General features: G+C 33.7%; 1 protein-coding gene across 1 annotated transcript in view; it reads left to right on the forward strand.

The window, feature by feature from the left end:
* The first annotated feature begins 233 nt into the window (after window positions 1–233).
* LOC123670466 overlaps window positions 234–25,991 on the forward strand; it is a 53,632-nt gene continuing 27,874 nt past the window's right edge. Inside the window, exons 1-2 of the mRNA XM_045603960.1 lie at window positions 234–238; window positions 2,998–3,117. Of these exons, the coding sequence (XP_045459916.1) occupies window positions 234–238; window positions 2,998–3,117 (125 nt within the window). The remainder of the gene's footprint in view (window positions 239–2,997; window positions 3,118–25,991) is intronic.

Consider the following 25,991-nt stretch of genomic DNA (forward strand, 5'->3'; position numbering starts at 1 on the left):
AAGGAAACGAAGCTTAAGATAATAGTGTTTGCTCGCAAACGAAAAACAAACCGACTTCAATACATCAACAAGTAATACGACGAAGGTAGACGAGAAATAGTCAAGTAAATGTGTTGTCAAAGATCACTTAAAATCTGCTTATCACATTTCGATCAAATTAAAATGGGATCATATGACAATAATGAGCTTTGAATTAAAGGTATTATCGAAATCAGTTAAACCAGTAAAAAGATATGAGGTATAATACAACGTAGGTCGACGAAAAAATAGTCAAGTAATACGCATTACTAGTTAAAATTACTCGTTAGATCTCAATGACATTCAAATGGGATCACATGACACTCACCAGCTTTTGATTAAAATATATCATCTAAATCGGTTCACCCAGTAAAAAAGTTCAAGGTAACATAAACGAATATATGGGTAAAAACAACAAAATCAAATTGTCAAATTGATAACCTCCTTTTTTTCAAGTTGGTTAAAAAGTTAAACCCCCTCTCTTCACGTGGGTGTCGTAGGAGGCGATTAAGGGATAACACAGTTCCACTACCACCTTGGAACTTAAAAAACCGGTCGATGGCGGAATAACCATTCACAACTGCTGGCTTTGAAATACACTGGCCGAAGACGGGCAGCAGCGTCTTCGGTGCAACAAAGCCAGCCTGCGGTCGTCAACCCGCCTGCCCGGCGTGGTGACTATGGGCAACACTCATGAGTTTACGCAATTTTTGGTGCGAACGTGTGTAGGCCTATGTCCAACAGTGGACTGCAATAGGCTGAAATGATGATAATGATGATGATGATGATGATGAAAAAGTTAAAGATATTTAACTTTTTGATACTTACTTATCTTAGTTAGTAGATTTTGAAACACGTTTTGAAGTAAATTATATTTGAAGTGAGCAGGACTACTAATAAAAATATAATAATATAAAAAATTGAAAATAAAATAGTATGGGTATTGACAAAATTTGAGAATTTTAAATCTACATTGTTGTATAAATCCAGAGATAAAATCTATTTGTTAACTACTTAAAGGCACTTATCATTTTTTATAGCTTATCCCGATCGATAGAGGAATTATTTGCGGACTCTCAACAGAGAAGGGTGACGGATTAATTTCTAATCCCTCTCATGTACAGATCACAGATCTTCTCCTTTTGTTCCATTCACTATTTACATCTTAAAGACTTAACTTGTATTACCTTTTGAACCATAACATCCCTACTAATATTATAAATGTAATTTGAAGTTTGTTTGTTACGCTTTCACGCGAAAACTACTAAACTTTGTACACATATTCTTGGAGGTACTACATACATATACACAACATAAGATATTTAAAAAAAATTATAATGCGATCGAATCCACGGGTAATTTGCTAGTAACATATAAATACTGATGACATCGAAATGTAAACTTAATTGTAGAGTATGAAACTTGATACGTTTGAAATGGCTTGTCTAATTTATAAAACTATACCCACTTTGTCTAATAGATAAACTCGCTCGGTAAAATGAGATAAATTATATAATATTACTTTCATATATAAAATGAAATACTTCGAATACAGTATGAAATAGGAAATTTAAATTTTAAACATCTCAAACAATGACAATAACAATGTATGGGAGCCTGTGTCGAAACGCTCTACGCTCTTAATTTTAATAAATCTTTGCTTTTTTTTGCAACCTTCAGCTGTCGCTTTTATAATCAGCCTTCTTAAATTTATTTTTCCGTTTTTTAGTATTTGTTGTAATAGCGGCAACTATCTCGGTTCATGAGATACAGCCTGGTGACAGACGGACGGACGGATGCACAGCGGGGTCTTAGTAATAGGGTCCAGTTTTATCCTTTGGGTACGGAACCCTAAAAAATGTACAATTTACCCTTCTATCTTGATGATCTGCTTTTTATTTCTGTATAAGATCACTCTTGGTCGAATATTTCTGCTATGCTAGAGAACGGCCAGCGGTTACCGGAATTCTTACTAAGGTCGCTTAAAACTGAGGCTGTGACATTATTTGACCGGCTATGTAAGTAATGACCGAGGGACGCTGACAGAAAAGGGTTGGTAACACCTTTTGACTCTACGGAACTTACTGCGATTTTTGATTCAGCCTGTAATATTCCACTACTGGGTATAGGTCTCTTTCTTCACGTAGGCGAAGAATTGGAGTTTATTCCAGCACGTTCCACTACAGGTTGGGTGATCTATTCCCTACTAGAAGTAAAGATCGCTATCAGGTATTTGTGATAGCAACCGAGAACGATAGCTAAATGTGGTCTCCGAATCAAGGTGGGAAGACACACAAGGACAGACATCCAAAACCTGAAATAAATAATTGTGCAAACACAAATATCCATCCCGAGCGGGAACTGAATCTCCAAACCACCGGTGTGTATACGCCGACATGGCACACGCTCTACTACACCAGAGCGGTTATGTTTGATGTACGAACTATGTCGCTACATGTATTTTTTTTAAATATAACTTGGTCGGCAAACAAGCGTACGGCTCACCTGATGGCTATTACCGTAGCTAATAGACATCTGCAGCACTAGAAGCATCGCTAGCGTGTTGCCGACCCTATTCCCAATTCGCCCCAGGAGCTCTTGTCAGCTTAATCACCAACACTGCTTGAAAACAGTATTATTTAGCTGTGATCTTCTGTTAGGTCAAGGCACTTTCCCATTCAGCTACTCCACATTTTTAGCATGATATTTCCTAGTTGTACCCTACAAACAACAAACAAAAGAACCATATAAGATTTTAGATTAACATGGTTACTTCTATTACTAAAACTATTCTATATTCTATTGTTTTCTATTTTCATTTTGCTGAGAATTGGTTTTTTATCGAGATATTTCGACATTAACTGCGCATGTTTTGTTCACGAGAAATCTCCGCAAAATGAAAATAAAAAAATATGGTAAATATCCCGTTTATGAATAGTTTTAGTAAACCAAACCATTTAATTTCACCCTTCATTTCAGTTGGTACTGGTTACTGTCCATGATAATTCTATTCTGTTCATCGGTGATGGTGCTGTGCGTGACAATCGAACGGTATTTCAGCGGACCCACTCGCATCGTTAAAACTGATTACGTCAAAAAGTATGTAATGTTTCCAGCGGTCATCATATGAAGTCAGTTATCCTAACTAAACGACGGATCAATTTGTTAATGTTATTTTCAAATTTGTTTATTTAAGTATTATATCTTAATACACTTTATTCGTCGATTTCATGTCAGTGCGCATGTACATAGTTCACCTTTAAGCAACCTAAATATAAAATGCCAGCCAATAGAATTTAAGCAGGAAATTTGTACACTACAGCACATTTGAATAAAAAATGTCTTACTCCTCTCTAGTTTCTTTCGACCTTTAAATCTAACAATACGTTCAAGTATATATGTAAGGGCTAAGGGCGTATATTAACGCGTACGTTGACCTCGACTGACCGAAAACTGGACGTAGGTATAGTTGTTTCAAGCTATCGCGAATTTAGGTCAGTGTATGTAACATGATAAATGTCAACGCGAAGTAAAAAATTTCAGATGACGTACGAGAATCTTAACGACTACTTCTTGTCCAGTTTCGTGAACGAATAAACGAATGATATGAAAAAAATAAGGTCGGAATATTATTGAAAACAAGTTTTTTTTTTATGTTGGCACGTGTTTAAGATATTTTGGACACTATCATCATGCATTCACCAGCTCAAGACCCCAAGTCAAGCGTGCATAAAAAAGTTTTACTTAAAAAATATTACTATCAAAAAGTCAATATAAATAAAATAAAATAATGCATATCTATATATACTTTTTTTATTTAATAAATAATGTAATAAGTTATACTTATCTATTTGTAGTAAATCTTTATCATAGCATCTTGTGTTACAGTAACATACACCCGGAGCTATGTTTAATTATATTAGATGTAGAAGCCGTACAATGCAAAATGTACTCGCAATTAATTATTGAATCAAGCTAGCTTCATAGACCGTCGGGTAATTAGCTCGCGTGTTCATTGTTAAATTAATAATTAATAAAATATACGTAATTAGTAACTGTGTTGATGATTATTTTAATGAGCAATGTTCGCGATGTTGTTTGGCCTGTTGAAACTAAATTTCGTTAATTATATTCTTGTTTAAACAGTTACTTTTGATAATTATTGAGTTTATAATTATTGTACAGATGTATAGGTATTTATTTATATTTTTTTTAATGTATTTAAGAAAAGACGAAAAAAAAATCTTTAATCGACTTAATTATTATTTTAACTTTTAATATTTATTGGGAAAGATCTGGCTGTAAGATAACGCGTTGATTGTTGATCATAAATGTCAAGTAATCAGACGAGCTGTCGAACATCATGCAAGCCTGTAATGTTTATATTTAAAAGTTATTGACATTTTTCAATTATATATTTGTATTTTGATTTTAACGTCTTATTTAGAATAAAAATCTTTAAAAAAAACAACTCGGTTCGAAGTACTGAAAGTGTCTGAAAATTTAAAAAATAAACTTTCGACGTTTCATACGAAATTAAATTCAATGCTCCGTATATTCTTATAAAAGTTTTTATTAGCGGAAAATGTTTTAAAAATCTTCATTCTCTTTAAGAACACACAGTTCACTCATTGAATATACTAAAATATAAATGAAAACTTTAAGAGTTGGCGTTTTGATTGTGTTATGTTTTTGAACAGAGGAAATGTTATGAAAGAAATATCAAAACGCTTAACTAAGTTTTGCTTTTGATATTATTTCGATTTATTCTAGCAAAAGCATTAAATAATCAAATTTAATTGTACTAAAAATTTCTTGAAATATATAACGTATTAAGTGGTTTATTTTCTGGAAAATTGTGCTTTTAGCGAGAATATTAAAAAAAAACCCGAGTGTTTATCACGCAACAGATGTTCCAAATATTGTTGCAGATACTTCTGACCCGCTGACGGCGTTTTAAAAATGTATTTGAATATCCTGTCTGTTATCCATTTTTTGTTTCATTTTATCTCGTCTTTATGGGATTAGTTTTAATTGTCATGTCATATATATATTGTAGTGACATTTTACATTTGATCTACGACCAATTTGTTCAGCAAAAATAACCATTGACCTGTAACAGTAGAACATATCATATGTGCTTATGTGGATAAAACTGGAGCAGCCTGAGTGAGGAATAACCTTGACCTTACAGTCACAGCCAAATAATAACTCTCTCCAGCAGTTTTATATTCATGTGGTTAGTAAGGTGACCAGATATCCTGGGGGACTGGGGATAGGGTCCGCATTGTGCTTGTAATTTGCATTGTAATCGCTTATCATTATGTGAGCCGTACGCTTCTTTGCCGATTTAATAAAAAAAAAATGACTAAAAAGTTTCGATTGTTACATTCATTTTTCCCACGTTCCTTGGTCTTTGTATTTTTTGCAAATGATTTGTTTTAGAAATATTAACAAAAACGACCTAAAAAGTTTTACGTTGTAATTAAATTTTAAATTTCGGAACGTAAATATTTTAACAACAGTATAATTTCTCTGTAAAAGAAGATAAAACCGCTAAGCGAGTGAAGTTGTAAATTTTTGATGACCTTTACAAAACAGGTAATTACACAAAGTAAATTCGGTACCTACGGAATCAGCACCGATATTTTATTTACGTATTCAACTTGAAATATAATATTTAGCTTTTGCGCTAGCTATAAGTCTATCTTTTCTGTGTATGATTTGGTCTAAAATAAAAGCGAATGTGTTCTAATATAAATTATTCAAATGTAAAACTTTAACATATTTTATTACAAATTATTAAAATATGTTAAAGAATCACAAAACACAAGAAGGAATGCAAGAGTAACAATAAAACAATAATAAAAGAGAGAGTGAGACATTGTAACAGACGAAATGCTCGCAATAGCTTTCGACATTCTTTTTCTTCTTCGTCTATTTTTTCTCTCTTTCTTTTTTTATTTAATTTTTTTTCTTACCTTACAAAACACAACTATATAATGTTCACACTGATTTCATCGTAGATGTTAACAAGCTGGTGTCAGTTATACAGAGTCTACTATAAAACGAAAAATATGCTTCAGCCTGTAACACACCGTTTGGCATAGGCCTTTTTCTCCTTGTAGGAGACAGGTCGGAAAACCCACGACGTTGCTTCAATGCTGGTTGGCGGATATATTCCCTACTATGAGTAACGATCGCTATCAAGTGTACATGATAATAATCAGGACCGACGGTTTAACGTGCTCTCCGAGCACGGTAAGGACTGCACATACACCCAGACCACGGCAAATATCTGCATGGCCAATACAAATGTTTGTCACGTTTTGCATGGCATCGAACCCGCAACCGCCAGCGCAACAGTCACAAACCAGTGCTGTGACCATTGCACCAACGCCTCGTATGTTTTAGTATATTCAAAAATCAAACAGGCATCAAAATTCAGGTGATTTAGTTCGAAGCCTCACCAAAACTAAAAGAGATACAATGAAACTTCGAAAAAGAAACTTCCAAATGTCACAGTTCGTGGGCCAGCTTTAAAGTGACTTGTTTAAATCTTTGATCATAGAATCGTATTACCGAGCCGTTGGACCCGCTCCATGAATAAAATATAAGGCGGCGGTTTTGGAGGAACGGCGTTAAAACTCACAACTGATGTTTTTCACTGGCTTATGGTGGTACTTTGAGCGATGGTGCTTATGAGTTTTGTTTTGTCTGGTATATTTGCCTGATGATGGACGAAGTGTTTCATAATATTCTAAAATATATCTATGTTTCTCCTTGCTTTTACATATTTCGAGTTTAAAAATTTCCTAATAGTTAAATATATTTAATGTAGGCTTACGATTAGATAATTGGAGACATGTGATTTTAGTAATTGGTGTTAAGGACACGGACGCGGAACCACCACGGCACAGGGCACTGGTCCCAACAATTGGTCAAATGTTTATTTAAATCAAGACGTTTGATATTGTCTATTTTGAGTTGTTATTGATATGGTTTTAACTGGTGGTTTTAACTGAGGTAGGGCACAGCAGGAATTCCCTGCTCAAAATATGGAGCAGCCCGACTGGGGTACCTCGACCTTACAGAAGATCATAGCAAAATAATACTTTTTTCAAGCAGTATTGTGTTCCTGTTGGTGAGTAAGGTGACCAGAGCTCCTGGGGGGATTCGGGATTGGGTCGGCAATGCGCTTGCGATGCTTCTGGTGTTGCAGGTGTCTATAAGCTACGGTAATCGCTTACCATCAGGTGAGCCGTACGCTTGTTTGCCGACCTAGTGATATAAAAAAATGGTTATTTAATTGTGGTAAGCAGAACTACTAATCATGTATGATGGTTAGAGTACTACAGTCTTACTGGAATACTTTATATAAAAAAACTACGCATTTAATTCTGTGAGTTAGTAAATGGAATATTAAATGAAATTTTTGTACATACATTTTCATGATAATAATGTTTAATATTTAACTTTTCAACTTTATTTGGTTTAAATACATGTAATTATCCAAGTAAAGGTGCCTCATTCATATTAAATTTTTCACCGAATTAAAGTAAACACAGCTATCAAGGTGAATAAATTTGTGTTGGCGGGGAACTTAACACCGTCGTCCGTGGAATTAATTTATAAGGTGATAAGTTACTCCGAGTGTTTGAATCATAGCTTCCTCTTATTAAACATTTCGTGAATGCGACTGCGTTTACTTGGATTATATTTGTAGACTGCATTTATTTTAATGTAAAATGTGTCACTTAATCGAATGTTTGGTACAATGATGTATTCAGCGGAATTTCTTCTAATATATAAAATTCTCGTGTCACAGTTTTCGTTGCCATACTCCTCCGAAACGGCTTGACCGATTTTGATGAATTTTTTTGTGCTTATCCGGTATCTATGAGAATCGGCCAACATCTATTTTTCATCCCCCTAAACGTTAGGGGTAGTCCACCCTTAAATTTTATTTTTATTTTTTAGACAACTTTTTTAATTTCTATTTTTTTTTATGATACAACATACAAAAATACATACAATCCTCAATTTTCACCCTTCTACGATCAACCCTTATTTTTTAATAGCCATTTTAGTAAAATTATTTATATGGCAAAACAACGTTTGCCGGGTCAGCTAGTTATTTTCTATAAATATACGTAATTATAATTTGTTCGCTCGTAAACGCATACAACGTAGGTATACGAAAAAATAGTCAAGTAAATACGCATTATGATGATATATAACCTATAGCCTTTCTCGATAAATGGTCTATCTAACGCTGAAATAATTTTTCAGATCGGACCAGTAGTTCCTAAGATTAGCGCATTCAAACAAACAAACAAACTCTTCAGCTTTATAATATTAGTATAGATAACTCAAAAAGCACTAATCAGATGTCGATTAAATTGAAATGCAACCACATAACTATTACCGCCTTTCGATTAAAAAAAGGAACAATCGAAATCAGCCAACACAGTAAAAAGTTATGAGGTAAACAGCACACAAAGAAAAAAAATACAGTTGAATTTAGAACCTCTTCCTTTTAGAAATCGTTTCAGAAATAAGTCATATTCAACGACCCCGGAAGTACAGCAAACGTGCGCTTCGGATACGGAAACACACACACAAAAAAAATGCCGAGACAAAGACTATCATTACGAGTATCGATATATATAAAAGGTAATTTCGATGTGTAAGATATGAACAACTGGAATAAATTTATTCCAAACAAATGCCTTAAAGAAGCCTCTTTAGAGACACACGATAAAGTGTACATTTAAAGGTAATTTGCTTGATAATAAAATCATCATCATCATCATCATCATCATTCCAGCCTATTGCATTCCACTACTGGACATAGGCCTCCACAAGTTCGCGCCAAAAATGCGTGAACTCATGTGTGTTACCCATAGTCACCGCGCTGGGCAGGTGGGTTGGTGACCGCAGGGCTGGCTTTGTCGCACCTAAAACGCTGCTGCCCGCCTTCGGCCTGTGTGTTTCAAAGCCAGCAGTTAGATGGTTATCCCGCCATCAGTCGGCTTCTTAAGTTCCAAGGTGGTAGTGGAACCTTGTTATCCCTTAGTCGCCTCTTACGACACCCACGAGAAGAGAGGGGGTGCTGTGTGGCTACGGCTCCAAAGAATATAGCCTCTTCTCGTGATAATAAAATATTTTTTATTAATTATCTTTCGATACTTTTCCGGACATTTTAATCTCGATACTAGACTAGCATAATATTCTAAAATTCATAAATTTATTAAACGTTAAGTATGTACTTGTGTTCAAATACGATAAAATTAATATCAAAATTCTGAAGTGATATTAAAACTCACTTCTAAAGATGGCTAGTATATTCGGAGATTCAAACTAGGTAACAGTTGCTAAGCAACCAGAACTCGTTAAATCCTATGAAGACCTTATTTATCCTGTTGTAATTCACAAAATTCTAAAATATCGTTTTAGCTAAAATAGTAGAACGAAATTTTCAATTTTAATTTGTTAAGTGCCACATGTCAGTATGAGTTAATTAGCTTGGAGTGAGAATTTAATGTAAAGGCTTTCTTAGAGGAAACGTGTTTTGAATGCATTATTTTCAAATTGGATGTAATTATTTAATTAGAAGATAAAATGTACTTATTTACATAACATATAAAACGAATATTATTAATATTAATCGATGTCACAGGAGACCGAAGAGCTGGCAGCTACTTCGGACAAAGAATTAGTCTAGCTATTCAAAGGCGGAACGCTGCCAGTATCTTCGGAACCTTGCCTAAAGGGACTCCTTTTAATAATATTTTTTAGTTATTGTTATATATATATATATATATATATATATATATATATACTTAAGGTTTTTTTTTAGTTTAATGTAATTTAACTTATTTATATAGTAATAATTGTATATATTATGTGCTATGTGCTCAATCAATGTTATTTACCTTAAATTTTATATATAAGATATAATATTAGATGAATATGACGTCATATCAATGTAATCTTCACAAGTTATAAATTCTTAAGTGTATATAATTGATAGCGTTTTGAAAATTTTATAGTTATAAATTTCTTCTTAGAAAGGTAATTATAGGTACTACATTGATTAACCCCTGAACGATCTTACTCTATTAGTAGGGTTAATTATGTGATAAGATTATCAAATTATCGACAAATTCCATTAGGTAGTAGGGGGTTAAATATTTGAAAGAGGAAGAGATTTTACCTAATTCCAAAACTATTTCGTCTTTGTAACTACTTTACACGGCGAAAATGGTCGTGGTTACTATTATCACTCAGTGGTAAAATTTGTAATCAACCTATTTGCCACACTTGTTACCGTAGACATCTGATTACAATTACTGCTTAGGGTAAGGCTACTTATCCCCCAACCAGTACTAGAGCAGCGTAATGAATGTAGACCCAACCCTTGTAAAATAAAACGAAGCTTTTGCAAATTAAAGGCAAAAGGATTGAGGCAATTTGATTCAGGTTTTAACTGAGGTAGGATACAGCAGGAAATCATCATTTTAGCCTATTGCAGTCCACTGCTGGACATAGGCCTTCACAAGTTCGCGCCAAGAATGGCGTGAACTCATGTGTTTTGCCCATAGTCACCACGCTGGGCAGTCGGGTTGGTGACCGAAATATCCTGCTTAAAATATGGAGCAGCCCGACTGGGAAAGTACCTCGACCTTACAGAAGATCACAGCTAAATAATACTGCTCTCAAACAGTGCTTCTATGGTGAGCAAGGTGACAATAGCTGCTAGTGGGGTTTTGGGGTAGGGTTGGCAACACGCATGCGATGCCTCTGGTGTTGCAGGTGTCTATTAGCTACGGTTATCGCTTAAGATCAGGAAGTTAGGTCTTAAGAAAGTTAAGCCCAATCATAAAACCTATTTTACGATACTTCGTTGATACGTTTGGCTTAAAATATAGTTACAAGTTCATAAGACGAGTTATGAAAACAACGAAAAACTTTTTCGTGATAATAAAGAACGGCCTCCGTTATGGTATCGTGCACAGAAATGTTACGTCATTTCTCTTTACTTATGCGTTACATAATCACAAATCATAATAATGCTAAAAAACAAAGGCCCTTTCTGTCCTGCCTTACAATAAATTGTTATGTGAAATATGTTACGTTACAAAAGAGTATTCTTTTAATATAGAATACATTTTTTTTTTTGTTTTTTTCAACTATTTTTTTTTTTTTTGTTATTTTCACCGCTATTTTAATTAATATTTTCTTTTGTTCTTTTCATATACTATTTAAAATTAATGTCCGACGCAGTTTCAGGTTGAAAATTTGGTCTGTACATCTTTTATATCATCGGATTTTTCAAGGCTACTTATTGTAAGCGATGTCTGAAGTAAGCATTGCGACACGATTTTATGCGAAACGATTAAATACAACGTGATATGGCAAAACGATACTATTGTAGTTATTAGTTATTAATGGCAATTTGTATGTTTAAGTATATAAAAAAACGAGTGTGCTTCAGACCACACGACTGAAGTAAAACTTCTTTAGAAATAGGCCTGAACTGTGTCTTAGATATACGAAGGTTATGAGAGAAAGAGAGAAAGAAAATGTTTGCTTGCGCCTCTTTCTTTTGCTTCGTTTATCTCACCCGATCATATTTTTCGTAGCTCTTCCCTATTCAAGCGTACGTAACGAAGTTTTACTTCAAGAAACATCTATAATATACCTACACAGTCGTCGGTTCCTAAGCATCTTAATGCTTGTGTTATATCCGGCGTGTGTAATATCCGGTTTATTTTTTTTCTTTCGATAAATACATCTGAAAGTAATAGCCACAGCCCCCGGAGCAGTAAGCAGGGTACTGCAAACTGCGCTAATGGGCTTGTCAACTTATAATGGGTATTTGTTACTTTCCTTCACATTTTTGTTGTTGATAACGACAACGATAGATAACGATGACGTTAGATAAATTTATTTTGGACTAGTATTAAATAGAAAAGGATTTCACCTAGTAGCGGGACGCTAGAAGTGGATTAAGTTTGTTTAGCTGAACTAGTTTTCTATTAGACTTAACCATTTGTGGGTGTGAGGATGTTAAAGGTCGTTTTTGGAAAGGTCAGTCAAAATCAAAATCAAAATCAAAAACAGCTTTATTCAAATAGGCTTCAAGAACACTTTCGAATCGTCATTTTACAAATTAAAACTTTAAAAATAAATTATTATATTTGTAGAAGTAAAGCTATCACCGGTTTTGAATGTAGATTCTGCAGAGAAGAATCGGCAAGAAACTATACAGTTACTCTTCTGAAAAATAATATATAAACTGTGTTTTAGTACAAAATTAGTAACATGTTGCATAAACAAGTCGTTTGAATATTCTGTTAAAAGAAATTTAAAGCCAATGTTATTACTCTAGGTGTACTGTGGGGATGCTAAAACGATATTATGACGATTCGAACGTGCAGTTAAAGCTTTTTAGATAGAATAAAAACATAAAAAGTTGATTTCAAAAAATCAATGCACAGATCACCCTGACCAGCTCACAGTATAGTTAAGTTAAATGTTATTTCATCGCTCATTACCTAAACTACAAATGACTAAAAACCTATAAGTTTCAAAATGTTTAACGGAAATAAAAATCAGTAAAAAAATAAAACTGATACAAAAACGTTAAACAAGCTGATAAAGTTGAAAGCAGATAAATATTTTCCGTTGTTGTCGATCATCAGTGTCTGAATAATTTGAATAAAAAGAAATTTGTATAAATTTCGCAATAAAAAGTTAACATTGATTATTTTTGTGTCACTCGTTTTATTTGAAAAAAGTTAGGTTATTTTTTTTCTGTGATTGCGATCCTTTCTTATAGAACTAGGTAGGTAAAAATCCCCTGGAGCTTTAGTCACCTTATTCACCACAGGGAAACAACTCTGCTTGCAAGCAGTATTATTTAGCTGTGATCTTCTCTAAGGTCGAGGTACTACCCCAGTCGGGCTGCTCCGTATTATGAGCAGGATATTTCTGCTATATCTCAGTAATAGTTATTCATTTTACTATCAAATTTATATTTAAAATAGTAAGCAATTTATCGTTTTAATCTTATAATGCTCACCCAGCGAACTTCGTACCGTTATGTCCCTTTTCCTGAATTTATCGATTTTTCATTTAGTTTTATACACACTTAATTTTGATGCTAATAAACATCGATATTTCGTTAATACCATAACACCATGGCATCTGCAACATCGTCAAAATGTGGGAAGTTTTAAAATGACAACAGTACCTACGTCGCGTAAAATCAAGTGGTAATTAAAATTTAATATAAACCGTAATTTAAATGAACCAATATGATATTAAGAAACATTTTCTAAAGACATAAGAGATGTGCGCTTGCTAATCAAAACCTGGGTGTCAGCAAGATGAATCAGTTGTACGTGATCCGGCGTCGCTTTGACGGTAATAGCAAACGTTTCCTTGCCTTGCATGCGGGCTGTACAAATAATGAACGCCCACCCGTATGAATGCAATTATGTTTGAACTCTTTATTTGCATGAAAGGGATCGCATTTTGGTTTGAATTCGATGATTTTGTTGTTTCTTTCAATATTTTCATGTGGAATTTCACGAACTTATTCCAAATCTTGTAAAACAGCAGTAACTAATTAGGAACAATATGTATTGCTAATGAAGATTTTACTATTTTTTTTTTATCTTCTCAATTTTACGAAGATCTTTAAAATCAAATATAATTTTATTCAAATAGGCTTCAAAAGCACCTTCGAATCGTCATCTTACAACTTTTTTTATATTATCGTTAAAAGTACAAAATGGTCAACCATCGATTCGGAATGTAGATTCTACAACATGCTTGACCACACAGATCAAACATCTTTAGGTAATCTTTATTGTATATGACATTGGAAGGATCATAATATGCAATCATTTGGCATTATCAAAAGCTACCAATAAAAAAAGACTTTTTAACCGATTAAAAAAGGAGGTATTAAATTCGACTGTATATATTTTATTTGTATATATGTTACATCTGAACTTTTGACTGGGTGGATCGATTCCAATTTTTTTTAATCGTAAGGTGGTGCGAGTCATGTGGTCCGTGATTTAATCAAAATCTGTCTATTACTTTTTCAGTCATCGCTAATAGTGTAAACTTATTATAATGAAACAACTTTTTCAGTTTTACATACGTACATAGTGTTGTGATGTTTAGTGAGTACGAAGTCAAAACTTTTGGAGATGCGTTGTTTTGACAACGGGATTAGGGTCAGCAACGCGCTGTTGATGTGACAAGTATTGTAGGTTTTTTTTATTATTATTATTAAATATATAGACTAGAGCTTGACTGCGATCTCACCTGATGGCAAGTGAAGATGCAGCCTAAGGTGGTGCGCGCTTGCCTAGAAGATGCCTATTCACTCTTGATTTAAAGATACCCAAGGTGGCAGCGGTAACTTACCATTTGGCGGTATACTTTTGCCGCCCTAGTTGTATACAAAAAAATAATGTCGGACGTTGTATTTATGGAACAACGATAGCATGTTTCATTACAATTCAGGTTTATTAAGAATGGCTTCGGGGTATTGTGAACGGCCGATACACATGTCATATACGCTGAACGGGAACGATATTGATGTCAATGTGCCATGTGTATACGGTTTTTGTTTAATATTTCGAAATAAAGATTTTTGCAGTGAAACTTCTTTAAGCGCAGGAAGGTAAAAATTTTTACGGATGAAACGACAACGTTTTGATGAAACGGCAACGTTTTTGTCGATGGCGCTGGAACTAAAATCTAAAGCTTTAGATTTGTATAAATATAAAGGAGATTTAAAAATTAGTTAGCCAAAGAAGTTTCACTTCTGACGTGTACTTTGTACGCACGCACTTTTTTTTAATTTTTTCATCTTCGATGTTCATTAGAGGAACACTCAAGTTACTATGAGTTATTAGGAAAAAAAAAAAATCGACAATTGGCTCGTTAAATGGGTTATTCAACACATTTTCGTGTTAGATAATTTTTAATTCTGACTGTTCGAATGACCAGTAGTTCCTGAGATTAGAGCGTTCAAACAAACTTTTTAGTTTAATAATATTAGCATAGATGTGTTTTGTTATAGACTCATATGTGTAATAAAAATATATTATATTTAAAGATCAACACATAAAACACATGAGTTCACGTTATTTTTGGCGTAAACTTGTGGAGGCCTATGTCCAGCAGTGGACTGTATAGGCTGTAATGATGATGATGATGATATTTACAGATCAATCAAAACAAATGCATTTTATATTCGTCTTTACCAAAGCTGAACGTACTCTCCGAGGCACGATGAAGAGACACAAGGACAGATATCTAAACCGGAAAGAAATATTTTAACAAGTACAAAACTAAATATCCATCTCGAGAGGGAATCGAACCTGCAAACCGTCGGTGTTTTTGGCGACTATACCATTATACCAAAGCGCTTGTTAAATGTCACTATTTTATGACACTGAGCGAAAATTTTAGCAATTTTACCCTCTTTCTATTGTTTTTTCTGTTCAATTATTTGTTTTGCATGTTACTTTTGCTGCGCCCAACCTCATATAATTGACTATTGACATAAAAGCAAACATCGCTTGTCACATAAGACTGAAATTGTACCAAAATTTGAGAGAAAGAATTTAACAAAATAAATATTTCTCGTATATGAACATCGTAAACTCTTCAAGCCAAGAACAACTGTATAAATGTAAACCGCATCTCAAAAAGTACTTATCCCTTTCGAGAGGCGGATCTTAATAACGACAGTCATTTTAGACGTTAGAGATGTTAAGACGCTATAACCGACAACTTTGTTCCCGACTATAAAACTCGACGGCGTCCCGCACATGAATTTATTTCTTGAACATGTGTTACTGTGATGCTGAGAGAACAGCGCATATTGGAAGTGGTTTCACAGAAAATTTAAATTGTACATAAACTAGTTGGTTTAAATATTTCTTTTGTTAAAGCAATAGTGACTTGATATAACCAAATTGATTATTGAGTGTTTTTGTAAGAATTTTTTGTATCTTTCAAATGGCGATATGTTTTTAAGGGCGAAGCTAATAGTTAAGAGGAAAGGGTACCGGCTCTTTCTCCATACAAACGTAGTCGACTGTTTTCTCCCTGGATAATGGCACTAGATCAAATATTTTTGTGACATAGAACTCTTTGCTGTCATAACCATGCCCCTATGTTTTGATTTTTTTCATATTCTTATTGTCATAGGAATTAGGAGACTTCAAAAACTCGAAATATTGCATAATTTTTTGTACATTTTCAGACACTCATTAAAAAAAATATATGCATATTTTTTAAAAAAACCGAAAACATAGGGGCATAGCCGAAGGCTTCTTCTTTTTTGTAAAAAAAAATTAAAAAAAAATTGCTATGTTTTGAGGAGAAAACAGTCGACTACGAAACACTGTTTTGGTCAAAAATTATATACCTAAAACGGTCTGAGCTGCAGTTGTCCCTTTCTTGCTTTTTGGGGGATAGGTCTGGGGGAGGGAAGGGTCAAAGCAATACGTATATACGCCAGCGAAGTGATTGCCTCATAGTCGATAATTATATCGATACACTAGTGATGTAATTTTTAGTCGATATTTTCTAAAATTCGTATTAACAAAATTAAATAACTACTCTTACTCTTTCCATTAAATAACTACTCTTACTCTTTCCAATATTTTTTTTTTCATCAATTTCGGAATACTCTGTAAAAAGCTATACATGGTCAAACATAAATAAATATAGGTACGTGGCGACTTTAGAACCTCCTCGGTTTTTTTTCATCGGTAAAAAATTGTTTAGTTGTTTTCTTGACATTACTGAGGAGCAGATTATTACATTTGGTCAAATCTATGTATGTACCTATGCGATTCGTATTTGGACTTGGAGTGGCACCACTGGCGTAGCATTCCTTGAAACCCCGGGAAACTTGGGGCCCTGTATCAAAATTAGTGGGGCGGGGGGGGCAGGCAAATGATGGGTAAAGATTTCTCACAAAAAAATGCTTGCATTGAATTAAAATAAATATTTATTGATTACAAGTTATTACTTCCTCCTAGAATAGACAATAGTGAGTGTAGTCTGCTGTAGCTGTTCCTGTTCCATCGAAATCCTTAGATAATTTTTTATCAGTTTTGGTTTTGAAAAACATCAAGTTAATACCTCCGGAAAACTGGATGCAAGGCTATTGAATTTTATCAGTAATAATTCCGTGAGTTCTTTAATGGAATGAATGTTTTGAATTTCGGATTTTAAGCTAATTTAAAGAGCTTGTAGTTCCAAGCTGGAGAGTTATTAGCCTTGACCTGCAGCAATAGATGCAGGGGATCGTTCGCTTCAGCCTGTGAGGCCAATACTATTAGTGAATTCCTATGAATCTCCCGCATCTATATGGGGGATTCACAGGTGCATAACCTGAAGAAGAGATTCAACGCTGCCTCCAGGTCATACAGGTAGTAAATCGCTAGGGCAAAGTTCAAACACAGCAGAATTCGCGAGAGACTATTGAGCTTTCCAAATGGAACCTTGCTTGCCTTTTGTTTCTTACAAAAGCGTCGAAGGTAACTTTTTTTAGTCTATACTTCCATCATTGCGCGAACCTGAAGGCTCTCTGGCACATTATGCGAAAAAGTAAGCGAAAATTCTTTGCACTCTTTTTGCGTCGAATTCAACTCTTGACGATGAGGGAAAAGCACCATCGAGCATTCCACGGTGCGAGCACGCGATGCGTAATGTGCACTATGAGCAGTGTCGTTTGTCTGCATTCTTTGATGTCAAGAAGTCTAGTGGTGCTAATTGTATCCACCAGTGGTTTGCAACCAATGTGCGAGCTTCGTGCGAATTCTTACCGCGTACATTCAAACTGTGGAATGACCTTGCTAAAATTTGGGGGTTTTCAAGCGTCTAGTGTCTACATGTTTTCTTTAAAGGCCATGGGCGACGGTAGCTGTTATAAATCAGATGGCTTCGTCTGCTTGTGTGCCCCATTCTTATATAAAAAAAAGATTAATTCATTGTTCATAATGATTAACTGAATCCCGAAATATACTATACAGAATGTTATCAACAATTTGGCGCACGCTTGACTCGAATAAAAGGGGATTGCTTTTCAGACTTCAGTCATTTCTGAAGTGAAAACTCTATAGGTAGTTATGACAGTTTTTTTATTCCTTTTTTCAGGAAGCACAAGATTAAGTGACATTGTGGATAACATTTTACTAATTTTTGCTTACACACCCAATTCCCTACTGCGGGAATACGTATATTCTCAACTTACTTTATTCTTTTTAACCCTGTTGTACCTGCTTATCTAAAACGACGATTTAAATTTCTTAGTGATTCCAATGAACGTAGTCTTCGTTCTGAGGAAAGCTTACTTCTTGAATTTCCCTCTCACTCCTCTTTCTTTTATACTAAATCTTTCACTGTTCAAGCTTGTCGACTTAGAAATTCTATAGACGTGTAAAATCGGTTTCTATTTTTAACCGACTTCCAAAAAAGGAGGAAACTCTCAATTTAACTGTATTTTTTATGTATGTTACTTCAGAACTTTTGACTGAGTGGACCGATTTCAACAATTTTTTTTTAATCGAAAGGTGGTGTGTGTCATTTGGTCTCACTTAAGTTTATTTGAGATATACCGCATTACTTTTTACTGGGTGTACCGATTTTAATGATTTTTAATTTAATCGAAAGCTGATGTTTATCGTGTAGTCCATATTTAAATTTCATCGAGATCTGATAACAACTTTTTGAGTAATCTTTAATAACGCGTATTTACTTGACTATATTTTCGTCTACCTTTGTTGTATTACATGTCGATGTAATTGAAGTCGGCTTTTTTTCCTTTGCGTACAAGTCGAACTCGGTCCACCCAGTCAAAAGTTCTGAAGTAACATACACACAGTACAGTCGAATTAAGAACCTCCTCCTTTTTTGGAAGTCGGCTAAAAATCAATCTGATACGTATTATTATTTTCTGTAGGTGTACAATAAAGTGTATTGTTATGTTATGTCATGTTAATCAACCACTCTTTAAAAAAATTCAATCGATTACGTAATTTGCCTAACTAAAAAAACATAAATAAAATAATAATTGAAAAAGTCGCCTTCATGATTTTTGTAAGTGTACAGTACATAATGTGTGAAATCGGTGTGATTTATTTAGCTATCTTTGTGTAATTATTGAATTTTTATCTTGTTCCAGCCTTTTCAATTGACTTTCTAATAGGTAGTTGTTCTTCACGCAGGCGGCTTTTCTTGTTTTTTTTAAATTATAATATTATTTTTAATCATTGTTATATCGCCGCAATTATATGTTAATTAATACATATAACCTATACCTATGTATTAATAACTGCGAGAAACATGAGACATTACAAATTATATAGGTACTAAGATAAACATTTTATACTATGTATGTACTACATTACATATACCTATATACTATACTTACACTTATACTATGTACTACATGTATACACTATAATTATGTATGTATTTCATTACCCATTCTTACACACACCTCAACCATGTAATTACATACCTAATTCATAAATAAAGTACCTAAGTATTTCGATAATTACCCACAAAAATATAGACATGTATCAAGTCACAAAGAGTATCCAAGTCAAAATAATAAAACATAATAATAAGTAGTTTACGAAATTCAATAATAGTAAGCCGAGTCACAGCAATACGATGCAGAACAAATTCAATAAAACAAGCCAAATTCAGAAAAATGGCACTATGCGCTATATGTACTCGTAGTCAATCACAAACGAAAGTGCGAATACTAAAATATCGTCAACAATTAATAGCTGAATAGCCGGCGCACGCACACTAACAACACGACAGTCACACATAGAAAAAACGGAGCGGAGATGGCGCGGGGCGCGGTAGCGGCATGCAGCGCGACAGAAACATTTTATTCAAATACCTATTTTTGAAAAGTCTCTTCGGTACCCTTTCCTCTTAAGAGTAGCGTGTGACTTCAAATTAGAACTGACATGTTATCCTTACGCTGAAGAGATAAAATGTACAAATTAACCATTTTATGTAGCAAAAATATTGTATAAATATGTGTCTATAAGCGATTTTATCATAATTTGAGAACTTCTAGCGAGATAAAATAGACCAATAATAATTGTGTTTGCTCGCAAGCGGAAAACCGAATTAACACCGACTTTGACTCTCTTCCCGTGGGTGTCGTAAGAGGCGACTATGGGATAACACAGTTCCACTACCATCTTGGAACTTGAAAAGCCGACCGTTGGCGGGATAACCATCCAACTGCTGGCTTTGAAATGCACAGGCCGAAGACGAGCAGCCGCGTCTTCGGTGCGACAAAGCCAGCCCTGCGGTCACCAACCCGCCTGCCCAGCGTGGTGACTATGGGCAAAATACATGAGTTCACGTTATTTTTGACGTGAACTTGTGGAGGCCTATGTCCAGCAGTGGACTGTATAGGCTGTAATGATGAGTAATACAGCGTAGGTAGAAAAAAAAAATAGTCAAGTAGATAGATACTCATTATTAAAAATAATTTAAAATGAGGTAGCAAACATAAAAAAAAAATATAGTCGAATTGAGAATATTCCTTTTTGAAAGTCGGTTAAAACACTCAACACGATAGAAACATAAACTCAAAGTGTTCGATAATTCTATTGATACCAATTCTGCGAAGTTTACTTATCTAATTGAGCCAGCACGAATGAGGGAGCTTCACGTTTAGCTCTTTTAAAGGCACGTTACTTGAATATGGAATTTTAAGTTTGGAATGAACAGCCGTTGGATTTCTTTACTCATTTACATATTTAATTTGATTTTAATTCTTGTAAGTATCATTAATTCGAGCGAATGAACAGACTGTGGATAATTAAGGGTGACGATAGAATTCATAAAGTTATTTATATTCGAATTGACGTGAATCAACCTGTAACGTCCAACTGCAAATTCTAAACCAGACAACTTGTTTTTGTTGGATTTCTATTTATTTTTTTATCAAAAAAAAAAAAAAAACTAAACAAATATGTTCCTATGGCAATCAGCTGTTACGTATAACACAAGCATTAAGTTGCTTACCATAGGAACGACGACCGTGTGTGTATGTTTATGATATTTATTTTTTTGTTTATTATTTATAAGATTATTTTTTGTGAAAGGCATCATAAAGCATAAATTTATTGCTATCACCATCGATCAGAGAGCAAGGCTTTAAACATTGTTCCCATAGCAATTAATTGGTAGGCCACGTAGCGTTTATTATCGACATCAGTGCCAGAATAGATAGCGTGTCCCGATACATATTGGCTCATCGGGCGATTGAGACAATACAAATGGACATCGCATAGTTTGAAATGTTTTATGTTTGGTTGTGCAAGAGTCGAATGAATTACTATTTACATGTAATTAATTTACATTTAACATTCACTTAAAATCTTTTAATTTCCACCTTTCTTTAGGATCAGCAAATTTGCTATTCCTTGGGTAAATTTCGTGTTATTTGGCTGACAACGCTATCTAATCTATACAGGTACCTCATTGATAAATTTTGATATATTCAACCTTCTGCTTATAAAGGACTTTAAGCAGTCGGTTCCAGTTGTTATCATAGACATCTGATAGCGATCGTTACTCATAGTGGGGAATATATCCACCAAACCGCAGTAGAGCAGCATGTTGAATAAAGCTCCGATCCTTCTCCTACATGGGGAAAGAGGCCTATGCCCAGAAGTGGGATATGACAGGCTGAATCGTGATCCTGAATTGTGTTAGGCCTCACTATTAACCCATATCCATTACAAACTGTAACAGAAACCTTAAAATAGGTTGTTAAGATTCTACTATTAAACTGTTGTGATGTGTTGGTACAAATATTTTGGAGGTTTGAATATTCTCATAGATTCTATCACCCGGGAAAGCAAGTTATAATCTTTATACGTTAATGGCACGTTCAGAGCTGATGTATAACATCTATAAAAAACCAGCATAATTCAGGAAGATATCGGTGTTTCTCTTCCCTATAGAAGTAGAGGTCAAGCTGTCTGTCATTTTAGTCAAAAGTGTACACAGTTTTGTTTTCATGGAAAATCCTGTTTATATTCCGTATGTGTAAGGTTTATATTTGAGTGTGAATGAGTACATAGCGGAATAATGATATGGAGTTTTTAATACTGTTTCTACTGTATGTAGATATTTTATTCGAATTCAAAAAAGGATGAAGTTTTCAAATCGACTGTATTTTTTATGTGTGTTAAGTCAACTTTTTCTTGATTACGACAATCCTTTTTTAGTCGAAAAGTGGTGTTTGTCATGTGGTGCCATTCAAATATAATCGTGATCTGATGAGTAGGTACTTTTTGAGGTTATTCTAATAATGCGTTTGTATTTGACTATATTTAAGTCTATTTGCGTTGTATTTATTACTTGCCAATGTAATTGAAGTCGAGTTTTTATCGCTTGCTCGCACACAATTATCTAGTTTAATGATTAGGGCGTTTGAACAATGAAACAATCATTTCATCTTTATTAAAATAACAATATAAATGTACAATGGAAAACAATATTTGAATAACTATATTAAATTTTATCAAGAGCTGATATCAATATTGTGATGTGATTTTCTTGTATTTGTTATACAATAAAATTAAACAAATACAATTATTTGTATAACGAAAGTGTACACAATCGAGAGATAGATTGTTCGGTATCTCAAAGTTTGGAAACAATAATTAAAATGAGACAGGATTTGGTAAGATATAAATAGATTTTAATCAAGACTATGTAAATACTTCTAGCTAGTAATATAGCGGGAAATAATCGAGAATTAAGTAGAACTTCTGCTTAAAACGTGTCACTTAATTATACGAATTTAATATAGGTATTTGTTTCCCGATCAATCTATATATTTTAATGAAACAAATGGATGGAAAGCGACTCATTTTAGATTGTGTACTTTTGTAGATATTAAAATAGTACATGAAAGTTTTTACCAATTTTTTTACGGATTTTTTACTGATGTTCCTTTTTATAATTAAAAGCCAGTGCTTGTTTTGACATTTGTATTGGCCATACAGGTATTTCTCGTGGTCTGAGTGTTTGTGGAGTCCTTATGAGTCTCCCCACCGTGCCTCGGAGAGCACGTTAAGCCGTCAGTCCCGGTTGTTATCATGTACACCTGATAGCGATCGTTACTCATAGTAGGGAATATATCCGCGAACCCGCATTGGAGCAGCGTGGTGGATTAAACTCTGATTCTTCTCCTACACGAAGAATTATGCCCAGTAGTGGGATATTACAGGCTGAAGCGTAGCTTGTTTTGAAGTTCTATTTAAATTTGAGAAAAATCTTGCGAGTACTTTTTGTTTCACACAATCAATCAATTTCAACAATTCGTATTTAATTGACTATATTTTAGACTGCCTACATTAACGATGATCTCACATTATTACTTATTGATATAAATTTAAGTTGATTTATTTTATTTTTATAACAAAAATAATTACCATTATAGTTTAAATGAATAATACAATTCGGGGAATATTAAGTAATAACCGCAAGGACAGACGTCTAGATTAGAGGATAATATTAGTCAGATTTACATACGATTTTTCCGAACTCATACTAGCCGCGAATCAATACCACCGTCGTTGACGTTAATGACAATTTTGTCACCACTGTACCAGTAGTTAAGATGAAAAGATGAATGGGTAGATAGATGTTCGTCGCTACAGCTATTGAACCATTTGCGATAGTACTTAGTGCCAAGTCAGTGAACTACGAGTAGTTTCATTGCGTCAGTTATGTACGTATAGGTAGTTAATTTTACTAAACAAGTCTTTATATTAGTAATATGGTTGTTATTGAATATAAACATTTATTTCGCCATAAGATGATATATGCACACCTATCGAATGTCAAAAACAATATCATTTACTACAACAATAATAAAATATAGGTAATAAGGTAGCAAAAATATCAAGCAATGAAGTAATAATAATAATAATAATTTACATTACAGTTATTTTTGACATTACAGTTCCACATGACGATAATCTCGTAAAGGCCGAAAAAGAAAAATTAAGTAAATATTTAGACCTTGCCCACGAGATTACCGACATGTGGAATGTAGACTCAACAATAATTGTTCCTATTGTTGTATCGGTTAATGGTCTATTAGCGAAGAGTTTCGACCAACACCTTAAGAAACTCTCACTTGACTGTTGGATCAAGGGTCGGATTCAAAAGGCAGTGTTGCTTGAAACGGCCCGCATTGTGAGGAGGTTCCTCAGCCTGGAACCTTAACTACCGGTGGCCTGGGCCTCAACCTGCCATCGGAGGACTACTATTTTTATATTTTTAAATATTTTTATTTGTCTTTTTTATAAATATATTTAAAAATGTAATCATAAGAAAATATATTGAATAAAAGAAATAATAATAATAATAATAATTCAAACTATTAAGTGAAATAAAAAACATATCTTTTTTTTATTTTTGTCGACTGTATAAGATTACATAAATAATTTAAAAAAAGTTTACTAGTAATATTTTAGTTTTACAAACGTCATATTATACAGTCGCGTGACTGACATTACGTCACTTCCGTTATATATTTTTGTTACGGTTTTAGTATCACATTTTTTTCAGTTCGGTCGTCCAGCCAAATGTCAATCCTGCCGTAAGGAACTTCGTTCCAAAAAAAAATTACATTACAAACTTAGGTAATGTACCCAGTGCTATCAGAAACCTTAACTTAGTCACAATATTTAAGTTACTCAAATTCCTGATGTCTTGATAGATATTGCCTTACTGTTATATTCTCGGCTTTATTAAATATTACAATATATAAAATAATCTTTGACGGTTCGCAGAAAAGTGGACAAAAGGTGCCAATCAATTCATGCGACGTTTCGATCCTTTATTGAACCATCATCAGGCATCTAAAAATACATACAAACATTGAAGAAAGCCGTACAACTAATTAAACAAAACAAAGGGAACTAAACCATCAGTACCTTTTTTACATGCAGCAGTCAATAGACATCTCCTTATTAAAGTTCTTTTATTATGTAAGATTCCAAATCCAAATACATCATATATTATTTTTAAGTTATGTTTTAAGCTGTATTATATGAATTTTGAAAATTTCTACTAAAACATTTAAATTTGATAGGTAACAATATGCACAATTTTAAGTTATTAAGTTTTTTTTTTGGTTGTACAATTTCAAGGCATCAAATTCTCCGAACTTGACTATTGAACTGCATCTAAAACATCAATCATATATGTACGCACAACACCATCACTGACAATGTCTACACAACGATCACAACTAGAATTTTTATATTACCTTTACGTATATTTTTTTTATTTTTAAATTTATAATTTCTTTCTTCCTATTTTTAATTTTTTTCCCACCCACATTTATTTTTCTTCAATAAATATCGTAAATACTTATTATTATAATACGTAATATATACGTAAATATTATATATCGTAAATACTTATAATCGTAAATACTTTTTTGCAATTTTGTAAAGTGATAATTATTATACTTATTTAGAGCGAATTAATGGCACGGGTATAGCTAGTAATATAATATTTATACTAATATTATAAAGCTAAAAAGTTTCATAGTTCTTTGTTTAAATGCACTAATGTAAGAATCTACTGGTTCGAATAAAAAAAAATCTTTTGTGTTGGATAACTTATTTACCGAGAAAGGCCATATACCAATTTCCCAATTAACGCGTGATAAACCGGAAGGCAAGGCTAGTGAAGTATATTCTAATCTGTAGGACGGTTTAGTTGTTGACAATGTAATGAAACGTTTGCTCTATTACGATTGCATTAATCGCGAGCAATTCGCAGTCCATTTAGGACTCCATTTTCCACCTCGAATAGCTTCAATAGGTTTAATCAAATTTACATGGAATTAATCT

Source organism: Melitaea cinxia, chromosome 4 (genome assembly GCF_905220565.1).
Source record: "Melitaea cinxia chromosome 4, ilMelCinx1.1, whole genome shotgun sequence".
In the NCBI taxonomy this organism is placed as follows: Eukaryota; Metazoa; Arthropoda; class Insecta; order Lepidoptera; family Nymphalidae; genus Melitaea; species Melitaea cinxia.